This window comes from Carcharodon carcharias, chromosome 1 (genome assembly GCF_017639515.1).
Source record: "Carcharodon carcharias isolate sCarCar2 chromosome 1, sCarCar2.pri, whole genome shotgun sequence".
Classification (NCBI taxonomy): Eukaryota; Metazoa; Chordata; class Chondrichthyes; order Lamniformes; family Lamnidae; genus Carcharodon; species Carcharodon carcharias.
Window position 1 is genome coordinate 249,856,563 of NC_054467.1, and position 21,929 is coordinate 249,878,491.

Here is a 21,929-nt window from a genome sequence, read left to right on the forward strand (position 1 = left end):
CAAGGGCCCCTAAGGGCCAAATAGCCTGTTTCTTTGCTTTCAGCACTTTGTAATACTTGCTAAACAGCACTCCTGACAAAGCTACACTCCCTCCGTGCTGACCTGAAGGACAGTTTAGATTATGCACTCACTGAGTTTCGGCTTCAACCCCTGGCCTTCTGACTTGGTGACAAGCGATACCAATTTAGCCAAGATGCACCTATATCAAAGTAGTACATCAAGATACTTTTGAAAATTAAATCTCTCAAACTATAAAATCAGCTTTTTGGTGATTGATAGCGTTCACATCTCTGAGGCAAGCTGGTTATGGGTTCAAATCCCATTCCAGCGACTCGAGCAATAATCAGAGGTTTTGTTCTTTAAAAGCTTCTTTGGCTAATCTTTTGGTCACCTGATATCTGCTTTTTTGTGTCCTGTGAAGTGTCTTGTGGTGTTTATCTGGGATAAAGGAACTCTATAAGTGCAAGTTGCTATTCTTAATCAGTATTGTGTTTGTCCCTAAAGCTGTCAGGGTGTGTGTACATGAGGTTCCTCATTCACTATAGATTCCAAGTAAATGAACGCTTTCAGTTATCTCCTGATTAGTGGCCTGAATTAAACAATCAACTTAATCTTGATTGGCAGTGCAGCGCTGCCGGAATGCTGCAATGTCAGAGATGCTATCTTTCAGATGAGATGTTAAATTGAGGCCCACTTCTCTGCCTTCTGAGGTGGACATAAATGATCATGTGACACTATTTCAAAGAAGAGCAAGGGACTTATCCCCAGTGTCCATGAAAGTTTATCCCTCCATCAGTACCTAAAAAAAAAATGACCTGGTAATTTATTCCTACATTGCAACAGTGAATAAGAGCACTTCCCTGACAGTAAAGCAGTCTGAGGCATCCTGAAGTGTGAAAGATGCTATTGCAATGCAAATTCTTCCCCAATCAATTCTTCTTACATCAGAAGTAACATAAGTGTACTTTGTCCTGACTTAGAATCCGAAACACGATAACCTTCCAAAATCTGTCAGCCTTCAAGATAATTTTTTATCGGGTCCCACTTAATTGTTTATTCAACAGTTCAAGAAGGCCCACAGAGACCACTCAACTGAAGCTCACATTTGGCACCAAATTGACGATTCTTGTAAAATGCACTACCGGTTCTGTGATAAACCTGGGACAGAATTGACAAAATTAACGAGCTCCTCATTAAAAGTCGGATAATTGGGGACCGTTCAAAGTTCTCTCGTTCGGTGAGTACATCCGGCTGAATGCTGGTTGAATCACCACCTCTTCATTACCCCTTCATGCTTTTCAGTGATACTGTGTCTTTTCTTTCCTCATTAATTAAGACGCCTGTTCTTCATCTTTCTTTTGCAAAGCCGAACATTAGCTACGAGCTTTTAGCTTTGATGGTCCGTTCTTAATCCTTGATCTGTTGATTTTCTTGTTCTCATTGGCTCCTCTGATCTCAAATGCAGCTCCCATCATTGCTGAAGATCACTTGACAAGATCAGAAGAGCATAAGAAATAGGAGCAGGAGTAGGCCATTCAGTTCCTTGAGCCTAACTGCTCAATGAGATCGTGCTGATATGATTGTGATCTAAACTGAACTCTACTGCTGTCCCCCATAACCCTTGGCTCCCAAGTAGATCAAAACTCTGTCCAATTCAACCTTGAACATATTCAATGACCCAGCCTCCACTGCTCTCCGTGATAAACAATTTCAAAGCTAAATGGCCCTCGGAGAAGACATCCCTGCTCATTTTCATATTAACTGGGAGATCCCATTTTCTGAAACTGTGCCCCCTAGTTCTAGATTCCTCCATGAGAGGAAATATCCTCTCAGCATCTACCTTGTCAAGCTTCTTTGAAGAAGCACAGTTCTTCCCTCATGCCAAGGACTTCTTTGTCCACCTCGTCAGCTCTTAATTTTCCATAAAAGCTTGCTGGACCTAATCTCCTATCTGGGGAAACCTGTTACAGCATTGTTTAAAACTCAGTTTTGGCACTACCCATCTCCTTTTTAACCTTGGTGGTGTCCTGCAATCTGACTCTTGTCTGAATGCAGATTTGACAATTAAGTCTAGTCGAGAGAGTTCTAAACAGCCCGACGTTAATGCTGCTCCCATTTTTGTCCTTTGTTGATACATTTTTGGATGCGTGGTGCCATTCGAGAGGAAGGTAGGCTCGGATACTGCTGACCATAGCCACATAGTTAGGAAGCGGTCAGAGGCTTCATGGTGATGTGTTGGCCAGCTTAGTAATCCAACGAATATTGGATTTTGATGACCTGTTGGTAAATGTGCACTTTCAAGTCCTGGATGGTCTAGTGTCTCTGAAAGCCAAACAAAAAGAAAAATATAGAAATATTTGCATTCATGCATATCATGACCTCCGGATGTCCCAAGATGTTTTACAGGCAATTAAATACTTTTAAAGTACTTTTTTAAGCTGCACTTCTTTGATTAGTGTCATGGGATATTTTACATCCACTTTATGTGGCAGACTGGCCCTCAGTTCAATACCTCATCTGGAAGATGGGACCTCCCAACTGTGTAGAACTCTCTCAGTTATACTCTGGGATTGTCAGACTGGATTATGTGCTGAAGTGGGGTACAGTGGACCTTCAGAAGTGAAAGTGGTACCTATTGAGCTGTGGCTGACACCTAAAACAAATCCCTTCAAATAATTAGAAGACGGTTTCCTTTTTATTTGCTATGTGTCGATAGAAAATGGGTTTCTTTAGTTGTTAAATATGGTTTCACTGGCTCTTCAGGACACTCCTCACAGTCCTTCACGCTCAGCTATGCATTGAATTTTTGATAAGCTTGCTGCAGCTCTAAGCCAGGAGACGGGCAATGAACCTTGGCTTGGGAGCCTGTTTTATATATCGAAGAAGTGAACCAGCGAGTTTTTGAAAATCAGAGGATCAAAGGAGAGTTTAAAGCCTTTAGCTCCTCTAATGCCTTCAGTCCTATGTGCCCATTACAGACTTTTTATTCAATGAATCATTAGTACCAAACAAAGATGAGACCTCTGAGACTGATACTATGCATTAAAGTGGACCATGTAAGCCTTCAAAGACTAGATAGGAATTTGCTAATTAAAAGACCAAAGTTTGTGATGCTGTATTTCTATCTAAACCATACCAGCATTGAGGGTGGGAGAAGTGCAAGTCTTTTCATATATCTGTTTTATTTATTGGAGGCAGTTCAAAGAAGGTTCACCTAGGTTGATTCTTGGGATGACGAGGTTGTCTTATCAGGAAAGGTTGAGCAGGTTTGGCCTGTACTCATTGCAGTTTAGAAGAATGAGGGGTGTCATAGAGTCATAGAGGTCAACAGCACAGAAAAAGGCCCTTTGGCCCATCGACTCTGCGCCAGTCAAACAAGTACCTAACTATTCTAATCCCATTTTCCAGCGCTAGGCCCATAGCCTTGTATGCTATGGCATTGCAAGTGCACATCCAAATACTTCTTAAATGTTATGAGGGTTTCTGCCTCTACACCACCCTTTCAGGCAGTGAGTTCCAGATTCCCACCACCCTCTGGGTGAAAAAAATTCTTCCTCGCATCCCCTCTAAGCCTCCTGCCCCTTACCTTAAATCTATGCCCCCTGATTATTGATCCCTCCACCACGGGGAAAAGTTCCTTCTACCGGTGACCTTATTGAAACAGCCATGATTCTGAGAGGTAAAAACAAAAAAACTGCGGATGCTGGAAATCCAAAACAAAAACAGAATTACCTGGAAAAACTCAGCAGGTCTGGCAGCATCGGCAGAGAAGAAAAGAGTTGACGTTTCGAGTCCTCATGACCCTTCGACAGAACTTGAGTTCGAGTCCTCGGACTCAAGTTCTGTCGAAGGATCATGAGGACTCGAAACGTCAACTCTTTTCTTCTCTGCCGATGCTGCCAGACCTGCTGAGTTTTTCCAGATGATTCTGAGGGGGCTTGACAGGGTAGATGGTGAGAGGGTGTTTCCCCTGGAAGGGGAATATAGAACGAGGGGGCACAATTTAAGAATAAGGAGTCACCCATTTAAGGCGGTGATCAAGAGGAATTTAATCACTCAGAGTTAATCTTTGAAATTTTCTACCCCATAGCGATGTGAATGCAGTGTTATTGAATATATTCAAGGCTGAGTTAGACAGATTGTTAATATACAAGACAGTCAAGAGTTATGGGAACAGACAGGAAAGTGGAGTTGAGATCACAGTCTGATCAGCCATGGTCTCACGGAATGGCGGAGTAGGTTCAAGGGACCAAATGAACACAAGAACATTAGAAATAGGAGCAGGGCTAGACTGTACGGTCCATCAAGGCTGCTCTATCATTCAATATGAGCATAGCTCCAACTCCACTTTCCCACTCACTCCCCATGTCCCAAGGTTGCCTGAGAGGCCAAAAATCTGTCTATCTCAGCCTTAAATATGTTCAGCAAAGGAGCATCCACAATCCTGAAGAATTCCAATGCTTCAGGAGCTTTGGAATGAAGAAATTTCTCCTCATCTCTGTCCTAAATGATTGGCCCCTCATCCTGAGACTGTGCTTCCATGCTCTAGATTCCCCAGGCAGGGGAAGCAACCTGTCAGTGTCTACTCTGCCAAACCCCTTCAGAATCTTAAATGTTTCAATGAGATCAGCTCTCATCCTTCTAAACTCCGGGGATTATAGATCCAATTGACTCAGCCTGTCATCATAGGATAACCGTCTCCTCAGTGACCAATATAGTGAACCTTTACTGTAATGTCTCCAACATTTCTATATTCATCCTAATATAAGGAGACCAAAATTATACACAGTGTTCCTGGTGTGGTCTCACCAAAGCCCAGCACAACTGTAGCAAGACTGATTTATTCTTGTACTCCAATCGCCTTGTAATAAAGGCCAACATGCGGTTTGCATTCCAAATTTCTTCTTGTACCTGCGAGCTAACTTTCTGTGTTGTATGGGTAATCTAATAAATGACCTACTCCTGCTTCTATTTCTCGTGTTCTTAAATTCACTCATTGAGGTGGGAATTCTCATAGGCCCGTTTTCTTGTAGGCCTGAAATTAGACATTGAGATGGAATTCTTTCTTCCCTTCATCCCCTACATCCCCTCACAACTGGGAGGTCTGAGAAGGGGCCTGATTTTGGGTCTCGGGCCACACTGGTACTTGGGTGAATTAATGGCATGACTGTCACAGTTTATAAAGATGATTGCTTCATCCACTTGCCTTTCTTTGGGAAGATAGCATAAGAATATTCATGATCATCCTGAATCGAAACCTCACGTTACTTTATTATTAGGGGGAAATGTGGTGGCATAGTGGTATTGTCACTGACTGGAGACCTAGGATAATGCTCCGGGGACCTGGTTCAAATCCCGCCATGGCAGATGGTGAAATTTGTATTCGATAAAAAGATCTGGAGTTAAAAGTCGGATGGTGACCATGAAACCATTGCTGATTGTCGTAAAAATGCATCTGGTTCACTAATGCCCTTTAGGGAAGGAAACCTGCCATCCTTACCTGGCCCGTGTGTGACTGCAAACCCACAGCAATGTGGTTGACTCTAAAATGCCCTCAGAATAAGGGCAGTTAGGGATGGGCAATAAATGCTGATCTAGCCAGCAATACCCATATCCCAAGAACGAATAAAAAACTCAAGGGATAAAAACTGGGATCAATTGCATGAAACAGTCGAGAACTAATGGACAGCTCGGTTAAAGCACCACCCATTTCCATTGATAATCTTTTTAATTGAAACCAATTAAACTAAATCAACAAAATTGGGATGAATCAGGCACAGCCCCTAATTCAGGTCAGCTGTAAAACCAAGGACAAAATTTAAAGGAACCTTACAAACTTTAAATCAAAATGTGATTAAAGGGGTCAACAAAACACCCCAGTCCCCGCGGTGCCCACCGAGCATGGAAGGCCTTGAGCGTGTCAGCAGACACCGCGTGCTCCCTCTCCAGGGACATCCGGCAGTGAACGTAGCCGCGGAAGAGGGACAAACAATCGGGCGGGACTCCCCCGTCAATCGCCCGCTGCCTGGACCTGTTAATGGCCAACTTGGCCAGGCCCAGGAGCAGGTTCACGAGGAGGTCCTCCTCCTTCCCGACCCCCTTCCGCACCGGGTGCCCATAGATGAGGAGCGTGGGGCTGAAGTGCAAACAAAACATCAATAAAAGGTTTTTCAAATAACTAAAAAGGGAGTGCAGCCTACAACACCCTATGTATACATGGTCCACGGACTCGACAAGACCGCAAAAAGGGCACATGTCCTGAGAGTCCGTGAACCTATGCATCCTCTTATTATAGGGGAATGCTGCATGCAACACCCTCCAACCCAGGTCCCTGATAGAAAGGGGGAGGACACCTCCGTAGAGGGCCTCCCATCGGGGGCCTCCGCCGCCGGACGGCAACAAGGCACGCCAGGGCGTGTCCGGGTGGCGGACAAGGGTGAGAAAATGGAAGGTGTGCAGCAGCAGTCCGTACAAAAAGCCCCTCTTTGCCGTGCCAAAAGGCACGGAGGGCATGTCCCTGAGGCAGCTCATATTGCGGGGCACCAGCACCCGAGGGAGGGTTCGGGGCTTGGGGCCAATGTGAAATTCTGTCCGAACAGGGGAACGTTCAGACGGAAGACCACCGCGCACTTGGGCCCCATTTCCATTGATGGAGAAGACAATCAGGCAAAAGCTAAGTGACAAGCCAATTAACTCTCACCTAGTAGTTTCATGCCACCGAGCCCAAGGCCAGGTTACACCTCCCCCCACCCGGCCAAAAACTCTTCGCCTACTTTAACTATGGAGGTTTCAGAGGCAGAACCCATCCTGTCCTCAACCGACTTCCAAGGCAGGAGCAAGTTTCGGCCAGGCAACTGGTTCTGCTTGGAGGAGAGAAGGTTTAATAGAGGTGTTCAAAATCATGGAGGCCTTCGACAGAGTACTTAAGGGAAATGAGGCAGTGGGGTCGGTAATCAAAGGACACGTAATCAAGGAAATTGGCAAGTGAATCAGCAACAGTATGGAAAAAAATTATGCAGGGACTTGTGACTTAGAATGCATTGCCTGAGAGAGTGGTGGAAGCAGATGCAATGACAACTTTCAAAAGGGCATTGGATTAACACTTAAATTAGGAAGCATTTGCAGATCTAGAGGGAGGTGTGATTAATTGAATAGCACTTTCAAAGAGCTGGAACAGGCTCAGTGGGCCTTCTGTTCTGCATCATTCTGTCTATAGTGATGAGAAAAGTTTAAACGAAACACCTGTAGTTCACATGAGCATGAGAACCACATGATCAATTCTAAAAAGGCAATTAAACTCCTACACTCTTTTAATGGCTTGGCCTAAATAGCCAAGTGGTTATGGTACTGGGTTTGTAACCCCAAAATCAAGAATTCAAATCTCACAATGGCAAACTATGAAACAATGTAACTTCATCTGAATAGGAACAGATGGAAACGGGTTTGTACTCGAAAGAGTTACACTCTTTTAATCTCCCTGTCCAGCAAGTTAAAAACTGCTGCCTGGGAGACCCGTTGAAGTCCATCCTTGGTCCGTGAGTAAAATTCAGGCCTCCACTGGCCTCAGACCCCGCTTACATACAGACATGTGAATTAGGAGCAGGAGTAGACCATTCAGCCCCTTGAGCCTGCTTGGCTATTTGATGAGATCACAGCTGCTTTGGGCTGCATTAAACTGCTTCACTTGGAGTTTGGTGAGAGTGGGACTTTTAAGGGTTACTTTCTAATCCTTCTTTAACTTAGTAACTAACTAAAAGTTGCTCTTTGGGTTGGGAGAAGATGAATTTTAGTCCTGCTTTAAAACAACCTTTCCCCACAAAATAACTCCCTTATCCCAGGAATCAGCTGAGTGAATCTTCTCTGAATTGCTTCTAATGCAATTATGTCATTTCTTAAATAAGGAGACCAAAGCTGCGTACAGTTTTCTAGGTATGGTCCCATCAACACCTCATACAACTGTAGAAAAACTTCCCTACCTTTATATTGCATTCCCCTTGCATTCCACTTGAAGATCCCTCCTGTAAGTGCCCTCCCTGCGTGTCTACTGCCCATTCACGCTGAGCGACAGCTGACAACATCACATAGGTGAGGCCTGGGGGTTAAAATTGCCCTGACCTCACACTGCCAAGGCCAGAGGGATTGTGGGTGTTGCCTTTAATGACATCCAACCCGCCCAAACCCTGGTTGCTGGGTAAAATTACGCCCGTCATCACAAACAAGTGACCTATCATGACCCCCTGGGCTGAGGGATGTCAACAGTCATCCAGATCGCTTCCATGCAGAATCTTACTTTATTCTCACCCCACCCCCTCACACCCCAGGAGCCATAGAGTTGTCGGGGGAGGGGAGAAGAAAAGTAAAATCTTTCTGCTGCTTTCGCAAAGGGTTTTAGCCGAGGAGCTGGCATTAACAGAATAACACTGAAATGAAGGAACAGTGGCAGGAATGTTTCAGAATATAGCCCGGGGTTAAGGTCACTGGAGGCGCCACTCGAACTTAGAGTCGGATCACACTCTTTCTTTATAAGGTTCTTAATTTTCTCCCCCTGAAACTGTGGGCTCCTTAAAGGAACAGTGTTCTACCAACATCGCTTTGACCAAATTCGTTGTAACGTGAAGCGTGACAGCGAGGCTATCCGACTGTGGAAGGCATCGCAGCCCGGCCCCACGGGACTTGCGCGCACGGAAAGATGAATCCTTCTAGCTGGGGCTGTAGGAGAGCAATCAGCTGAAGGAATCCTGGATGTTGTTTCCCCCCCCCCCCCACCCAACCTTATCCTAACCTAAAGGTACTGAGTCTAATTGCAGTGTCCTTAGTGAGGTCAGATAGCTTACCACAGCCTGCAGTTTGGGTCTGGGATCTTCCTGAGATGTCGCAGCTACTCACTGAATAAATTTATTCAATTGGCATGGGAAGGTAACACAACCTTTGAGTTATAGAAAGAAAGGGCCTACATTTAGAAAAAGCTTTTCATGACCTCAGGCTACCCCAGCATGTTACAGCCAATGAAATACAATTGAAGTGTACTCACTGTTGTAACGTAGGGAATGCGGCAGCCAATTTGCACAGAGTGAGCTCCCACAAACAGCAATGAGATAAATCACCTGATAATCTGTATTCAGTGGTCTTGGTTGAGGGGGTAAAGATTGTCCAGGATACTGGAGAAATATTTCCTACTCTTTTTTTCGAAATAGTGGCCGGAGGATCATTTACATCCACCTGAGAAGGCAGACAGGCACTCAGTTTAACCCCTCACCCGAAAGACAGCAGCTCAGACAGTGCAATGCTGGATTGGAATATTCATTGAGGTTTTGTGCTCAGGTCTTGTTCAGGCATTTGCTTTTTTTTGTTGAGAGCGGAACATAACTTTGAACCATTGGTGGAGGCGGTGGTGGTACTGTCACTGGACCAGTAACCCAGACACCCAGGGTAATGCTGTGGAGATTAAGGTTCAAATCCCACCGTGGCAGTTCGGGGAGTTTGAATTCAATAAAAAAAAAATTAAAAAATCTGGAAACATAAGTCTGATGACGACCTTGAAACTATAGCCAATTGCCATAAAAAAAAACCCCACCTGGTTCACTAATGTCCTTTAGGGAAGGAAATCTGCTGTCCTGGCCTACATGTGACTCCAGGCCTACATGTGACTCCAGACCCACAGCAATGTGGTTGACTCTAAAATGTCCCCTGAACAAGGTCAAATAAGGATGGGTGAAAAATGCTGGGCTAGTCAGTAGCACCCACATCTCATGACCGAATAATAAAAAAAGACCTGTGATCCCTAAAATACTAGGCCGGAAGTCCCACAGGGTAAAAGCCAGACTCTGATTTATTTGGTCCCTGGGAAAGGGACAGCCTTGATGATTTGTATTACCACCTAAACGGCTCATTTTGTTTTCTTTTCCCCCTCTGCAGAATTTCTACAAAGACATTGACCGAGAGGAAATGTACATAAGGTGAGTGTGTAGGACACTGACCTTCAATCAATCGAACTCTTTCACTTTGACAAATCCTCATCAGTATGAGTGAGTCGGAAACTCTCGCGGTCTTGGCACCTACTTCGAGAGCGTGCAGAGAAGAAATAACTGCACTAATCTCGCACCTTTTCACAAGCACAGGATTTCCCAAAGCTTTTGGATGCTATGCTAGATGTTAACACATCTCATGTACAAGGTGTCCCTTGTAATTACACAGAATTACATCAAATTACATAGAATTACATTATATTACATCTAATTACATTGATTTTACAGCACAGAAACAGGCCATTTGGCCCATTTATCCATGCTGGTCTTTATGCTCCAATCAAACTTCCTCTCAACTACTTCATGGGCAGGATTCCACCCCCCCACCCCCTCAGTTGGGGGGGAAGTTGAAGTGCAGGCGTGCGAAGGCGCACATACAAATGGTGTCCCGATCGGGGGTGCGCGCCGCCATTTTACGTGGGCGGGCCTTAATTGTCATCCGCACGGAAGCGCTATGTGCTCCCTCAGGGAGATCGTCTCTACTGTATAAATTATTAAAAGTAGAGAAAAAAAATTCCCTGACATGTCCCCTCGTGTGATATGAGTTGGGACACGTCCATAACTTTTTTCAAAACTTTAATTAAATTTTTTAAAAACCTACACAAAACCTCATCCCGCCCATGGATGCGCTTTTATTCTTTTTCTAATGCCCGCCAAGGCTCCCAGCCTGCCCCCTCAACCTTAAGGTTGGACGAGCAGGTCCATTAATTATTTTAATGACTCTGTCAATGGCCTCAATTGGCCATTGACAGGTTGGTGGGCACACGGCTGATTTTGCAGAGACCCCGCCTACCTGAAAATTTAAATAGGGGCCCCTCCCCCTGCTCGCCAATGGGAAAACACTGCCCCATCTCACTCTATCAACATCCTTCTATTCCCCTCTTCCTCATGGACCACAACTACTCCCCACGTTAGTGAGTTCCACATTCTCAGCACTCTCCTGGTAAAGAAGTTTCTCCTGCTTCCCTTGTTGGATTTGTTAGTGACCATTAGCGGCTTAACCACGGCTAACAAAAGAAATGAAGCAGAGTATTAGATTCAAAGTTGCTAGAGAAAATAGCAAGCCTGGGGATGAGGAGCAGTTTAGAATTCAGCAAAGGAGGACCAAGATATTGATTAAGAGGGAAAAATAGAGTATGAGAGTAAACTTGCAAGGAACATAAAACATAAAAAGGTCTTTACATTCTCCTATAAATGTGTAAAAATCAAAAGATTAGTGAAGACAAATGTAGGTCCCTTACAGCCCGAAACAGGAGAATTTATAATAGAGAACAAGGATATGGCAGAGCAATTAAATAACTACTTTAGTTCTGTCTTCATGGAGGAAGACACAAATAACTTCCCAGAAATGCTAGGGAACCTAGGGTCCAATGAAAGAAGGAATTGAAGGAAATTAGTATTGCTAAAAAAAAGTACTGGAGAAATTATTGGGACTGGAAGTTAATAAATCCCCAGGGCCTGATTTCATCCCAGGGCACTAAAGGAGGTGGCCATGGAAATAGTGGATGTGTTGGTTGTCATCTTCCGAAACTCTGTAGATTCTGGAACAATCCCATTAGGTTGGAGGGTAGAAAATGCAACTCCATTATTTTAAAAAAGGAGGGAGGGAGAAAACAGGGAATTATAGCCCAGTTAGCCTAACATCAGCAGTAGGGAAAATGCTAGAGCCTATTATAAAGGATGTGATAACAGGACACTTAGAAAATATAAACAGAATTAAACAAAGTCAACATAGATTTATGAAAAAGAAATCGTGTTTAACAAACCTACTGGAGTTCCTTGAGAACTTAACTAGCAGGATAGATCAGGGAGAACCAGTGGATGTGGGGTATTTGGATTTTCAAAAGGCTTTTGATAAAGTCCCACATAAGAGGTTAGTGTGCAATATTAAAGCACATGAGATTGAGGTAATATATTGGCATGGATTGAGAATTGATTAGCAGACAGTAAACGGAAAGTACTAATAAATAGGTCTCTTCTGGAGTGGCAGGCAGTGACAAGTGGAATACCACAAGGATCAGCGCTTATACCCCAGCTATTCACAATATATATCAATGATTTGGATGAGGGAACCAAATGTAATATTTCCAAGTTTGCTGATGACACGAAACCTGGTGGGAATGTGAGCAGTGAGATCACAACTGGAGTATTGTGTGCAATTTTGGTCTTCTTACCTAAGTAAGGACATACTTGCATAGAGGGAGTGCATCAAAGGTTTACCAGACTGATTCCTGGGATGGCAGGATTGTTGTATGAGGAGAGACTGGGCCGATTAGGCATCTATTCACTGGAGTTTAGAAGAATGTGGGAGGATCTCATTGAAACATATAAAGTTCTGACAGGGATGGACAGACTGGATGCAAGGATGATGCTTCCTCTGACTGGAGGTTCAAGGGGCCACAATCTCAGGATATGGGTAGGCCATTTAGGATGAGTTGAGGAGAAACTTCTCCACTCAGAGGGTGGTGAACCTTTGGAATTCTCTACAACAGAAACCAAGTCATTGAATATATTTAAGAAGGAAATGGATAGATTTCTGGACTCTAAAGACATCAATGGGTATGCGGAGATAGCGGGAGTATGGTGTTGAGGTGGAGTATTATCCATGACCATACTGAATGGCAGAGCCGGCTTGAGGGGCCGAATGACCTACTCCTGCTCCTATTTTCCATGTTTTTCTGTTTATATCTTGTATTTTTGGTCCCTCGTTTTGACCTCTTCAAAAAGCGGAAACATCTGCTCTCAGTGTAGTCTATCGAACCTTTCTATAAATTTGAAGACCTCCCTCAGATCACCTCTTAACCTTGACTTTTCTAAGAAACAGAGCACCTATATCCTGTACACTTTTTCCTGGTGGATATATCCTCTCAGTTCTGGTGCCATCTCTAAGTTCCAAAAGATCACATGGTTGTGAAGGTATAATAGGGAGGCATGGGCAGGAGGCTTGGTGGGCTGTCAGGGAAGAAGCATTTAACCATGTTTCTCTGGCCATCATGATATATGGACCAGCTCATCTTTTCCTCTCTGCAAGTTTGTATCCTCAAGCGTTTTTTGCATTTTCTCCGTGGCTTCTATAGCCTCTAATGTAATGTAGATAGCAGAATGGCGAAGTGGTAATGTCAGTGGATTAGTAATCCAGTAATCCTGGCTATTTGCCTGCAGATGCAGGTTCAAATCCCACCATAGCAGCTGGTGGAGTTTGAGTTTATAAATTCAGTTTTTTAATAAAATATCTGACATTAAAAGCTGGTGGCAATAATGGTGCCATGAAACTGTCCTCGATTGTCAGAAAAACCCATCCAGTTCACTAATGTCCTTTAGGGAAGGAAATCCGTTGTCCTTACCTGGTCTGGCCGACATGTGACTCCAGACCCAGAGCAATGTGGTTGACTCTCAACTGCCCATGAAAAGGCCTAGTAAGCCATCCAGTTCAAGGGTAATTAGGGATGGGCTACAAATGCTGGCCTTGCCAGCAATGCCCACATCCCATGAAAGAATTTTTTAAAAAGAACTGCACAGAGAACCCTTGGAACACAGAAACACAGCAACATAGGAAAAGGAGTGAGCCATTTAGCCTCTCGAGCTGTTCCACCATTCAGTGAGATCATGCCTGACCAGTGACTTAACCCATACTCCTTAATACCTTTGGTGAACAAACATCTATCAATCTCAGTTTTAAAATTAACAATAGGTCTAGCAGCAATTGTCATTTGCAGAAGAGAGTTCCAAACATCTCCCACCCAGGAGTGTTTTCACTCCTGAAAGATTTAGCTGTAATATCGTTCTCCAGCCTTAGACATTACAATCAACAGAAATAGTTTTTCTCTATCCACTCTATTTGTTCTCCTTAATATCGTGAAACACTCAATCAAATCACCACTTAACCTTCTAAATTCCAGGGATACAGCCCAACTTTGTATATTGTCTCCTCATAATTTTGTTTGATGGGTGGATGAGCTAGGTTGTGCTTCTAATGAACTGGACTATAGCCTGCATCAGGTAGTTGCTCAAAACTAGTTTATGTACCCCATGTACAATATATACAAGGTGGGTTACTGAGTAGGCACATCTCCTCTCAGTGCTGCCTGTCTGCTATAGAGTCTCTAGCACATGACTGCATCAGTCTTCATCACTCATTAGCATCTCTATTCTATTAACCCAGTACACTACAATTTAACCGTTGGATTTTAATCCTCTTGTTGTGTGCACTCCACAGCTATTTATGTGCCCTTGCTTTTACAGTATTTAAGCCATTGAATCTTGATAAGCACTTTAAGAGTTAAAAGCTCTGCCACAGAACATTTTGATACATAAATTGGTTAGTGCAATGTGGAATTGAGATATACAGACCGTGAGGGTATCAGCCTCAAAGCCCAGACTGCAACAATATCAACAACTCCTTGTATTTATATAGCGCAATAAAATGTCCTAAGATGCTTCACAGGAGTGTTATGAAGCAAAATCTGAGAATGAAGCTCATTAAGAAGATTTTACGGCTGATGACCAAAAGCTTGGTCATAGAGGGATAGATTTAAGGAGCATCTTAAAGGAGGAAGGTGAGGCTGAGAGGTTTAGGGAAGGAATTCCAAAGCTTAAGACCCAACAGCTGAAGGTATGGTCACCAATGGTACTCTGATAGTAGGGTAGGATAGTGGTGTGGTTATGTTACTGGACTTGTAATCCAGAGGCCTGACCATTAACCCTGTCACATGAGTGCAGATCTCAGCCTGTAATTTGAGTTTGAATTCTATGACTGACTCCTAACTCCCCTCATGGTTGTATCAGGATGGATAATAAAGTTGGGTTAAAAATGAGCTAGAATAACTGCTCTTACTTTCTATTTAGCAACTCCTACTAGAAAAGGTACATGCAAGGAGATAGGACATAAACATGGTTGATCTTGACTTTCATGGTAAAATAGTCCATCAACACTCTCTACACACAAAGATCGCCAACTCCCTGTTGAACCCTGTACCAGTAAGAGCCAGCACCTTCAGCAGAAAGGCAGTGTAAATTGGAAAGAAAACAATTAAACATTGTTTTGTCCTGGCCTCCCCTCCCAGCCCAGGGTGCTAAGGGAAGGTGGTGGTGTAGCAGTCTCATCACTGAACGAGTAACCCAGAATCCCAGGGTAATGTGCCGGGGACCTGGATTTGAATCCCACCACAGCAGATGGTAGAATATGGATTCAATAAAAATCTGGATTTAAAACTAACGTCGTTAAAGCCCATCGGGTTCACAACTGCCCTTCAGAGAAGGAAATCTGCTGTCCCTTGCCTGGGTGACTCCAGAGCCAAAGCAATTTGGTTGACTCTCAATTGACCGAGCATACCACTCAGTTGTATCAGTTGGATATTGGATAATGAGTGAAATTGGATGGACCACCCGGCATCAATCTAGGCACTAGAAATGAATGCGGCAATACTCAACCCAGTCAGCCCTGCAAAGTCCCGCTTATTAACATGTGGGTGCTTCTGCCAAAATTGGGAGAGCTGTCTCACAATTGAGTCAAGCAATAGCCAGATATAATTTAACTCGGAGAATCAGGCCTGATAGATAATGTCCCAGACACCACCATCACCATCCTTGGGTACATCTGGCACTGGCAGGGCAGACTCAGCAAAGGTGGCAGCAGCACAGTGGTATACAGTCGGTAAGGAGTCCTCAACACCAAGTCTGGACCCCAGGACCATGGCATCAGGTCAAACATGGGCAAAGAAACCACCTGCTTATTACCACATACCGCCTTGTATCACAGAATCACACAGTGCAGAAGAGGCCCTGCGGCCCATCGTGCCTACACCAACACGTGAGAAACACCTGATCTACCTACTTAATCCCATTTACCAGCACTTGGCCCATAGCCTTGGATGTTATGATGTGCCAAGTGCTCATCCAAGTACTTTTTAAAGATGTGAGGCAACCTGCCTCCACCATCATCCCAGGCAGTGCATTCCACACCGTCACCACCCTCTGGGTAAAAAAGTTTTTCATCATATCCCCCCTAAACCTGCTGCCCCTCACCTTGAAATTATATCCCCTCATGACTGACACTTCAACTAAGGGGAACAGCTGCTCCCTATCCACCCTGTCCATGCCCCTCATAATCTTGTAAACCTTGATCAGGTCACCCCTCAGTCTTCTCTGCTCCAACAAAAACAACCCAAGTCTATCCAACCTCTCTTCATAACTTAAATGTTTCATCCCAGGCAACATCCTGGTGAATCTCCTCTGCACCCCCTCCAGTGCAATCACATCCTTCATATAGTGCGGCGACCAGAACTGCACACAGTACCCCAGCTGTGGCCTCACCAAGGTTCTATACAACTCCAACATGACCTCCCTACTTTTGTAATCTTTGAGGAGGTAACAAGTAGGAAGGGGAACCAGTAGGTGTAATATATTTGGATTTCCAAAAGGCGTTTGATAAGGTACCGCACATAAGGCTACTTAATAAGAGCCCATGGTGTTGGGGGTAGTATATTAGCTTGGATAGCGGATTGGCTAACTAAAAGAAGACAGAGAGTTGGGATAAGGGGGGGGCATTTTCAGGATGGCAACCTGTAACTAGTGGAGTGCCACAGGGATTAGTGCTGGGGGCCACAATTATTACAATATATATTAATGATTTGGATGAGGGAAGTGAATGTACTATCACCAAGTTTGCAGATGACACAAAAATAGGTGGGAAGGCAAGTGGTGAGGATGACACAAAGTGTCTAGAGAGGGATATAGGCAGGATAAGTGAGTGGGAAAAAACTTGGCAGATGGAATATAATGTAAGAAAATGTGAGGTTATGCACTTTGGCAGGAAGAATATTATTTAAATGGAGAAAGACTGCAGAAAGCTGCAGCACAGAGGGATTTGGGGGTCTTTATGCATGAATCACAAAAAGCTAGCATACAAGTTCAACAGGTAGTAGGGAAGGCAAATGGAATGTTGGCCTTTATTTCAAAGGGAATGGGGTATAAAGATAGGGAAGTCTTGCTTAAACTGTACAAGGCACTAGTTAGACCACACCTAGAATACTGTGAACAGTCTTGATTCCCTTATTTAAAGAAAGAAACACTGGCATTGGAGGCAGTCCAAAGAAGATTCACTAGGTTGATCCTGTGTATGGAGGGATTTTCTTATGAAGAGAGGTTGAGTAGGTTGGGCCTGTACTCATTGGAGTTTAGAAGAATGAGAGGCGACCTTATTAAAATATATAAGATTCTTAGGGGGCTTGACAGGGTAGATTCTGAGAGGTTGTTTCCCCTTGTGGGACAGTCTAGGACTAGAGGGCATAATCTCAGAGTAAGGGGTCACCCATTTAAAACAGAGGAGAGGAGGAATTTCTTCTCTCAGAGGGTAGTGAATCTGTCGAATTCTTTACCGCAGAGGGCTGTAGAGGCTGGGTCATTAAGTATTTTCAAGGCTGAGATGGACAGATTTTTAATCAGTAAGGGAATCAAGGGTTATGGGGAAAAGGCTGGAAAGTGGAGTTGAGGATTATCAGATCAGCCATGATCTCATTGAATGGCAGAGCCGACTCGATGGGCCAAATGGCCTACTTCTGCTCCTACTTCTTATGAAGGACACAGATTTGAAATAATTAGCAAAAGAACGAAGGGCATGCGAGGAGTTTTTTTTCTATATGCAGAAAGTTATTATGATCTGGAATACACTTCCTGAAGGCTGCTGGAAGCAGATTCAACATTACTTTTCTAAAGGGAATTGGATATATATTTGAACATGAGAAGTCTGCAGGAGCATAGAAAAGTAGGGGAGTGAGCTACCTCAACAGGAGAACACGAATTCAAACCAGTGAATATCATATTAAAGGTTGAAGTTCGAAATGTCTTCTTCTCTAAAGAATGAACTACACATGTAATCGACTCTTGTGAATCTTTTGAGTGCATGAGGATAAGTTTAGAATATCCTCATTTTGTACTCATCCATTGCTGAGCTAACTTTGAGGGGAGAGAATCCTTCTCATTCTCTGGGCCAGAAAATCCCTGACTTGACCGACCTGCCTTGGTTTAAAAGGCTCCAATATATCCAATTTCCACTCCAGGGAGGTGGGGGCTATGATCAAGTTGGGCCCACCCACCCTGAAATATGCCCCCTGATACCCATAGGCCAGGCAAGTGCTGAGGCAGGCTGGTTAGAAGGCCCGCCTCAGTTCTCTGGGATATTATCACAGTTATTTTAGAAGCTGTTAGACCTTCTATCCCTTATACCTCTTCCATGCCATCCCCATACCACCTCCATGCAAAATCGTGCCCTACCCAACCCCCCATGACCCCTTATACCCCCATGCTAATTCCATGTTCACTCATCCATTATCCACTATGGGCAGATCTCAGGGCCATTTGGAGATGAAAAAAATTCTAACAATCTAATACAGCTCTCCTGCACAATTGATGGTGAAACAACTCCATTCAAGATACCCATTTAAAGCTTTTCAATTTCCTTAAGTGGTTAATCCCTTAACAAACCTCTATTCAGGCCCTGCATCAAAGACAACTAATCCATTAGGAGTCTCTTTAAACTGTCAATCAAAGTGTGAACTCAAAACCCCCGGTGAGATAATTGTACTTCTGAAACTCAGCCAAGCATTCACAATGACAATACTAGGCTTTGGGGAAATGTCAACAAACAACTCTAATGGAACTGCACAACCAGATGCCATGCCTTTTTAAACCTAGATGGCCTGCCAATCAAAGCAGTCCAGCTGAGGGCTTTTGTAACTCATTGACATCTTAAGCCTGTTTATCTTCATGTTTAAAGAGAGGAATTCAAAAAGTGGATCTGTTGGAAATGGGGACAGGACTTCTGCATCCGATCGCGCTCACCATTTTTAAAGGTCTGTGGAATCTTCCTAATTGTGAAAATCTGGCCCATAGGGCACATATTTTTCTTGGAACAGAGGAGGCTGAGGGAAGACTTAATTGAGGTGTATAAAATTATTCGGCACCTTGATAAAGTGGACAGTAAGGACATATTTACGTTAGCAGGCAGAATAGACTTAAAGTAATTGGTAGGAGGATTAGAGAGGAGTTGGGGAGAATCTGTTTTCACCAAGAGCGTGGTGGGAGTCCAGAACCCACTCACTGAGAGTGGTGGTATAGGCAGCAACCCTCATCGTATTTAAGCAACACTTGAATATGCACCTGAATTGGTGTAACTCACAGGGCTACAGGCCAAGAGCTGGAATGCGGGATTAGACTGGATAATTCTTCTACATTTAGTACAAATACAGCAGGCCAAAAAGCCCTCCTTCTGTGCTTTACATTTTCTATCACCATCCTTTCTTTTAGCACTCTAATCTTTGAAATCTTTGATTTCATGATTGATTTGACAAAGGTGTACAAAATTGTGAGGGGACCGGAAAGAATAGGGAGAAACTGTTCCTACTGATGAAAGGATCGAGGACGAGAGGGCACAGAATTTAGTTAATTGGCAAAAGAAGCAAAAGCAATATGAGAGAGAACTGCTTCACGTAGCAAGTGGCTAAGGTCTGGAATCCACTGCCTGAGAGTGTGGTGGAGGCAGGTTCAACTGAGGCATTTGAAAGGGAATTTGGCTGTGATTTGAAAGGGAAGAATGTGCAGGGTTACGGGGAGAAGGCAGGAGAGTAGCATGAAGTAAATTGCTCATTCAGAGATCCCGTGTGGACACAATGGGTCAAATGGCCTCCTTCAGCTCTGTAAAAATTATGATTGGGAAACTTGGATGAAGGACAGGGCTTCATAATTGGAGATGACAACATTGAAGAAAGAAGGAGATGAATGTGAATAATTCAACTGTTAATTCTTCCTGTCACCTCAGAATTGTGGACTTCCTCACCATCCTCAAGATGGCGAGGGCTGAGGAGGCAGTCTCCAGAGGAGATGAGGCCAGATGGAGATGTGAGGATGTGTGCGAGAGAATAAATGGTGGTGTCCCTTGAGCTGGCAATGAGTGAGACGCCATTGAATGTATGATGGGCTTGAGAGTGTAAGTTTAGGCTTCTGAGATGGTTGCCTTATCCTCATTCATCCTGTTTCTGCACTGGATAGCCAATCTCTTATATGCAGCATTGGCACTGACCACCTTTGCCACTGCCTCTCAAGCTGGAGTAGTGACATTGATGGGCCTCCTGTGGCCAGAGCGGGGGCAGAGGGCATCGCGGCGGGCTCCAAGAGTGTCCAGAAGGTGTCTCAGGGATGCATCACTTAATCAAAGGGACTGCCTTCTGTGCAGCAGTCCTGGGCTGGAAGCATCGAGAGATGTGCGCACAGCTACACTTTGAATATAGCGCCCAGCTTGAGGAAGTGGCAAGGTGATGGCATGGCGGCTGGATCGGAGGCTGCCCGCCAGAGAAACAGCATGTTTCCCGGGAATGCATGATTGGTGAGGCTGGATTGGGACGATACAGCGTGAAAAGCTGCCGTAGCGGCCAGCGGGTGAAACATTCTTTCTCCCACCCGCTAACACACTTGGTGCAAATCTGAGGTGATTCTGACCTCAGTCTCTCCGTCCTGTCATATTCTATAGGGATTTTAAAACTTGGCATCAGTAAGTTCTTTTTTTTTCCCTTCAACCTCGTTGTAGTTTTACCAACGGGCCTTGGCCTATCACCCTGATTTTTCTATTTAAGCATTCCTTAATGTTGTGTAAAAGAGAAGTTTTTGACCTCAGTCCTTAGTTCAACTTCCTCTGGTTTGAATTCAATTCCTCTTGTTTCACTGCCAAGGTAGTTCCAATTCCCTGCTCATTCCTCAAAGACTAGCAAATGTTTTTTTTCAAGTATTTACACAATTCTCTTTTGAAAGTTTTTGTCGAATCCCCTTCTACCACCCTTTCAGGCAATGCATTCTAGATCTTAGCGACTTGTGTAAAAACATTTACCCCTGATCTGTCTCCTCTGTGGGTGGTAAAAAATTACACCATAAAGGTTAATAAATTTGATGTGCTGCAAGAATGATGGAGTGATGTATCTGCATTTTAATACAGTGAGGGCACAGAAGGCTCATAAAAAGGCACACTTCTAATTCTTGTGCATAGAATGTTATAGCCTAGAAACAGGTGTTTATGCTCCACATGAGCATCCTGCCATCTTCTCACCGTATCAGCATATCCTCCTATTCCTTTCCCCTTTATGTACTTATCTAGCTCCCTCTGAAATGCATCAATGCTATTTGTCCCTGTTAATGTCTGGTGATTACACTGTTAAGGTTTCCTAATGTCATGTCAATTACAATGTTAAGGTTAAGAGAAACAGCTGATGGATATTAATTGACTCCATAGCTATGGCTCAGTTGGTAACACTCATTCCTCAAAGTCAGAAGGTTGTGGGTTCAAGTTCCACTCCAGAGATTTAAGCACCTTATCTACACTGATGCTCCAATGCAGTACAGTGAGAGTGACTGTGCAGTTGGAGGTGCTGTCTAAATTCAGAAAGAGTCTATAAATAGGGAATATCTCCTTGAAAGCATGCTCCTGGGCCTGGCCAAGATGGTTATCAACAGGTCCAGGCAGCGGGCAGTCAAGGTGGTCGTCTGACTTGACTGCCTGCCCCTCTACCGTGGCTATGTCCGTGATCGGGTAGCTCTGGAAGGGAGCATGTGGGGCTTGAGCCTTCCGTGACTGGTGGGTTCCATGGGGGCTGGGGTGCCCCCGGGAATTATATTTTGTTTTAGTTAGTTAAGTTTCCTTTTTACATTTTGACTTTTGTTTCAGTGCTCTACCAGGGGCTGTCACCCCCCTCTTTGATTAGTTTATTTTACAGATTTTTTTTTTGTTTTTTTTTATAAAGAGAATATAAATAGGGGATAGCTGGGACACTGGGTGGGAGGAGAGCTGTGAGACTGAAGAAGTCAATGAACTCTCTCAATAAGGAAAAGCTCTGTGTCTTGGTTTCAGCTTCACCAATTGGC

General features: G+C 44.1%; 1 protein-coding gene across 1 annotated transcript in view; it reads left to right on the forward strand.

Moving 5' to 3' along the window:
* The window catches only part of LOC121278030 (dedicator of cytokinesis protein 2-like), a 1,199,266-nt gene that overhangs the window by 1,005,163 nt on the left and 172,174 nt on the right, over positions 1 to 21,929 (forward strand). Inside the window, exon 36 of the mRNA XM_041188048.1 lies at positions 9,916 to 9,956. Coding sequence (XP_041043982.1) covers positions 9,916 to 9,956 — 41 coding nt within the window. The remainder of the gene's footprint in view (positions 1 to 9,915; positions 9,957 to 21,929) is intronic.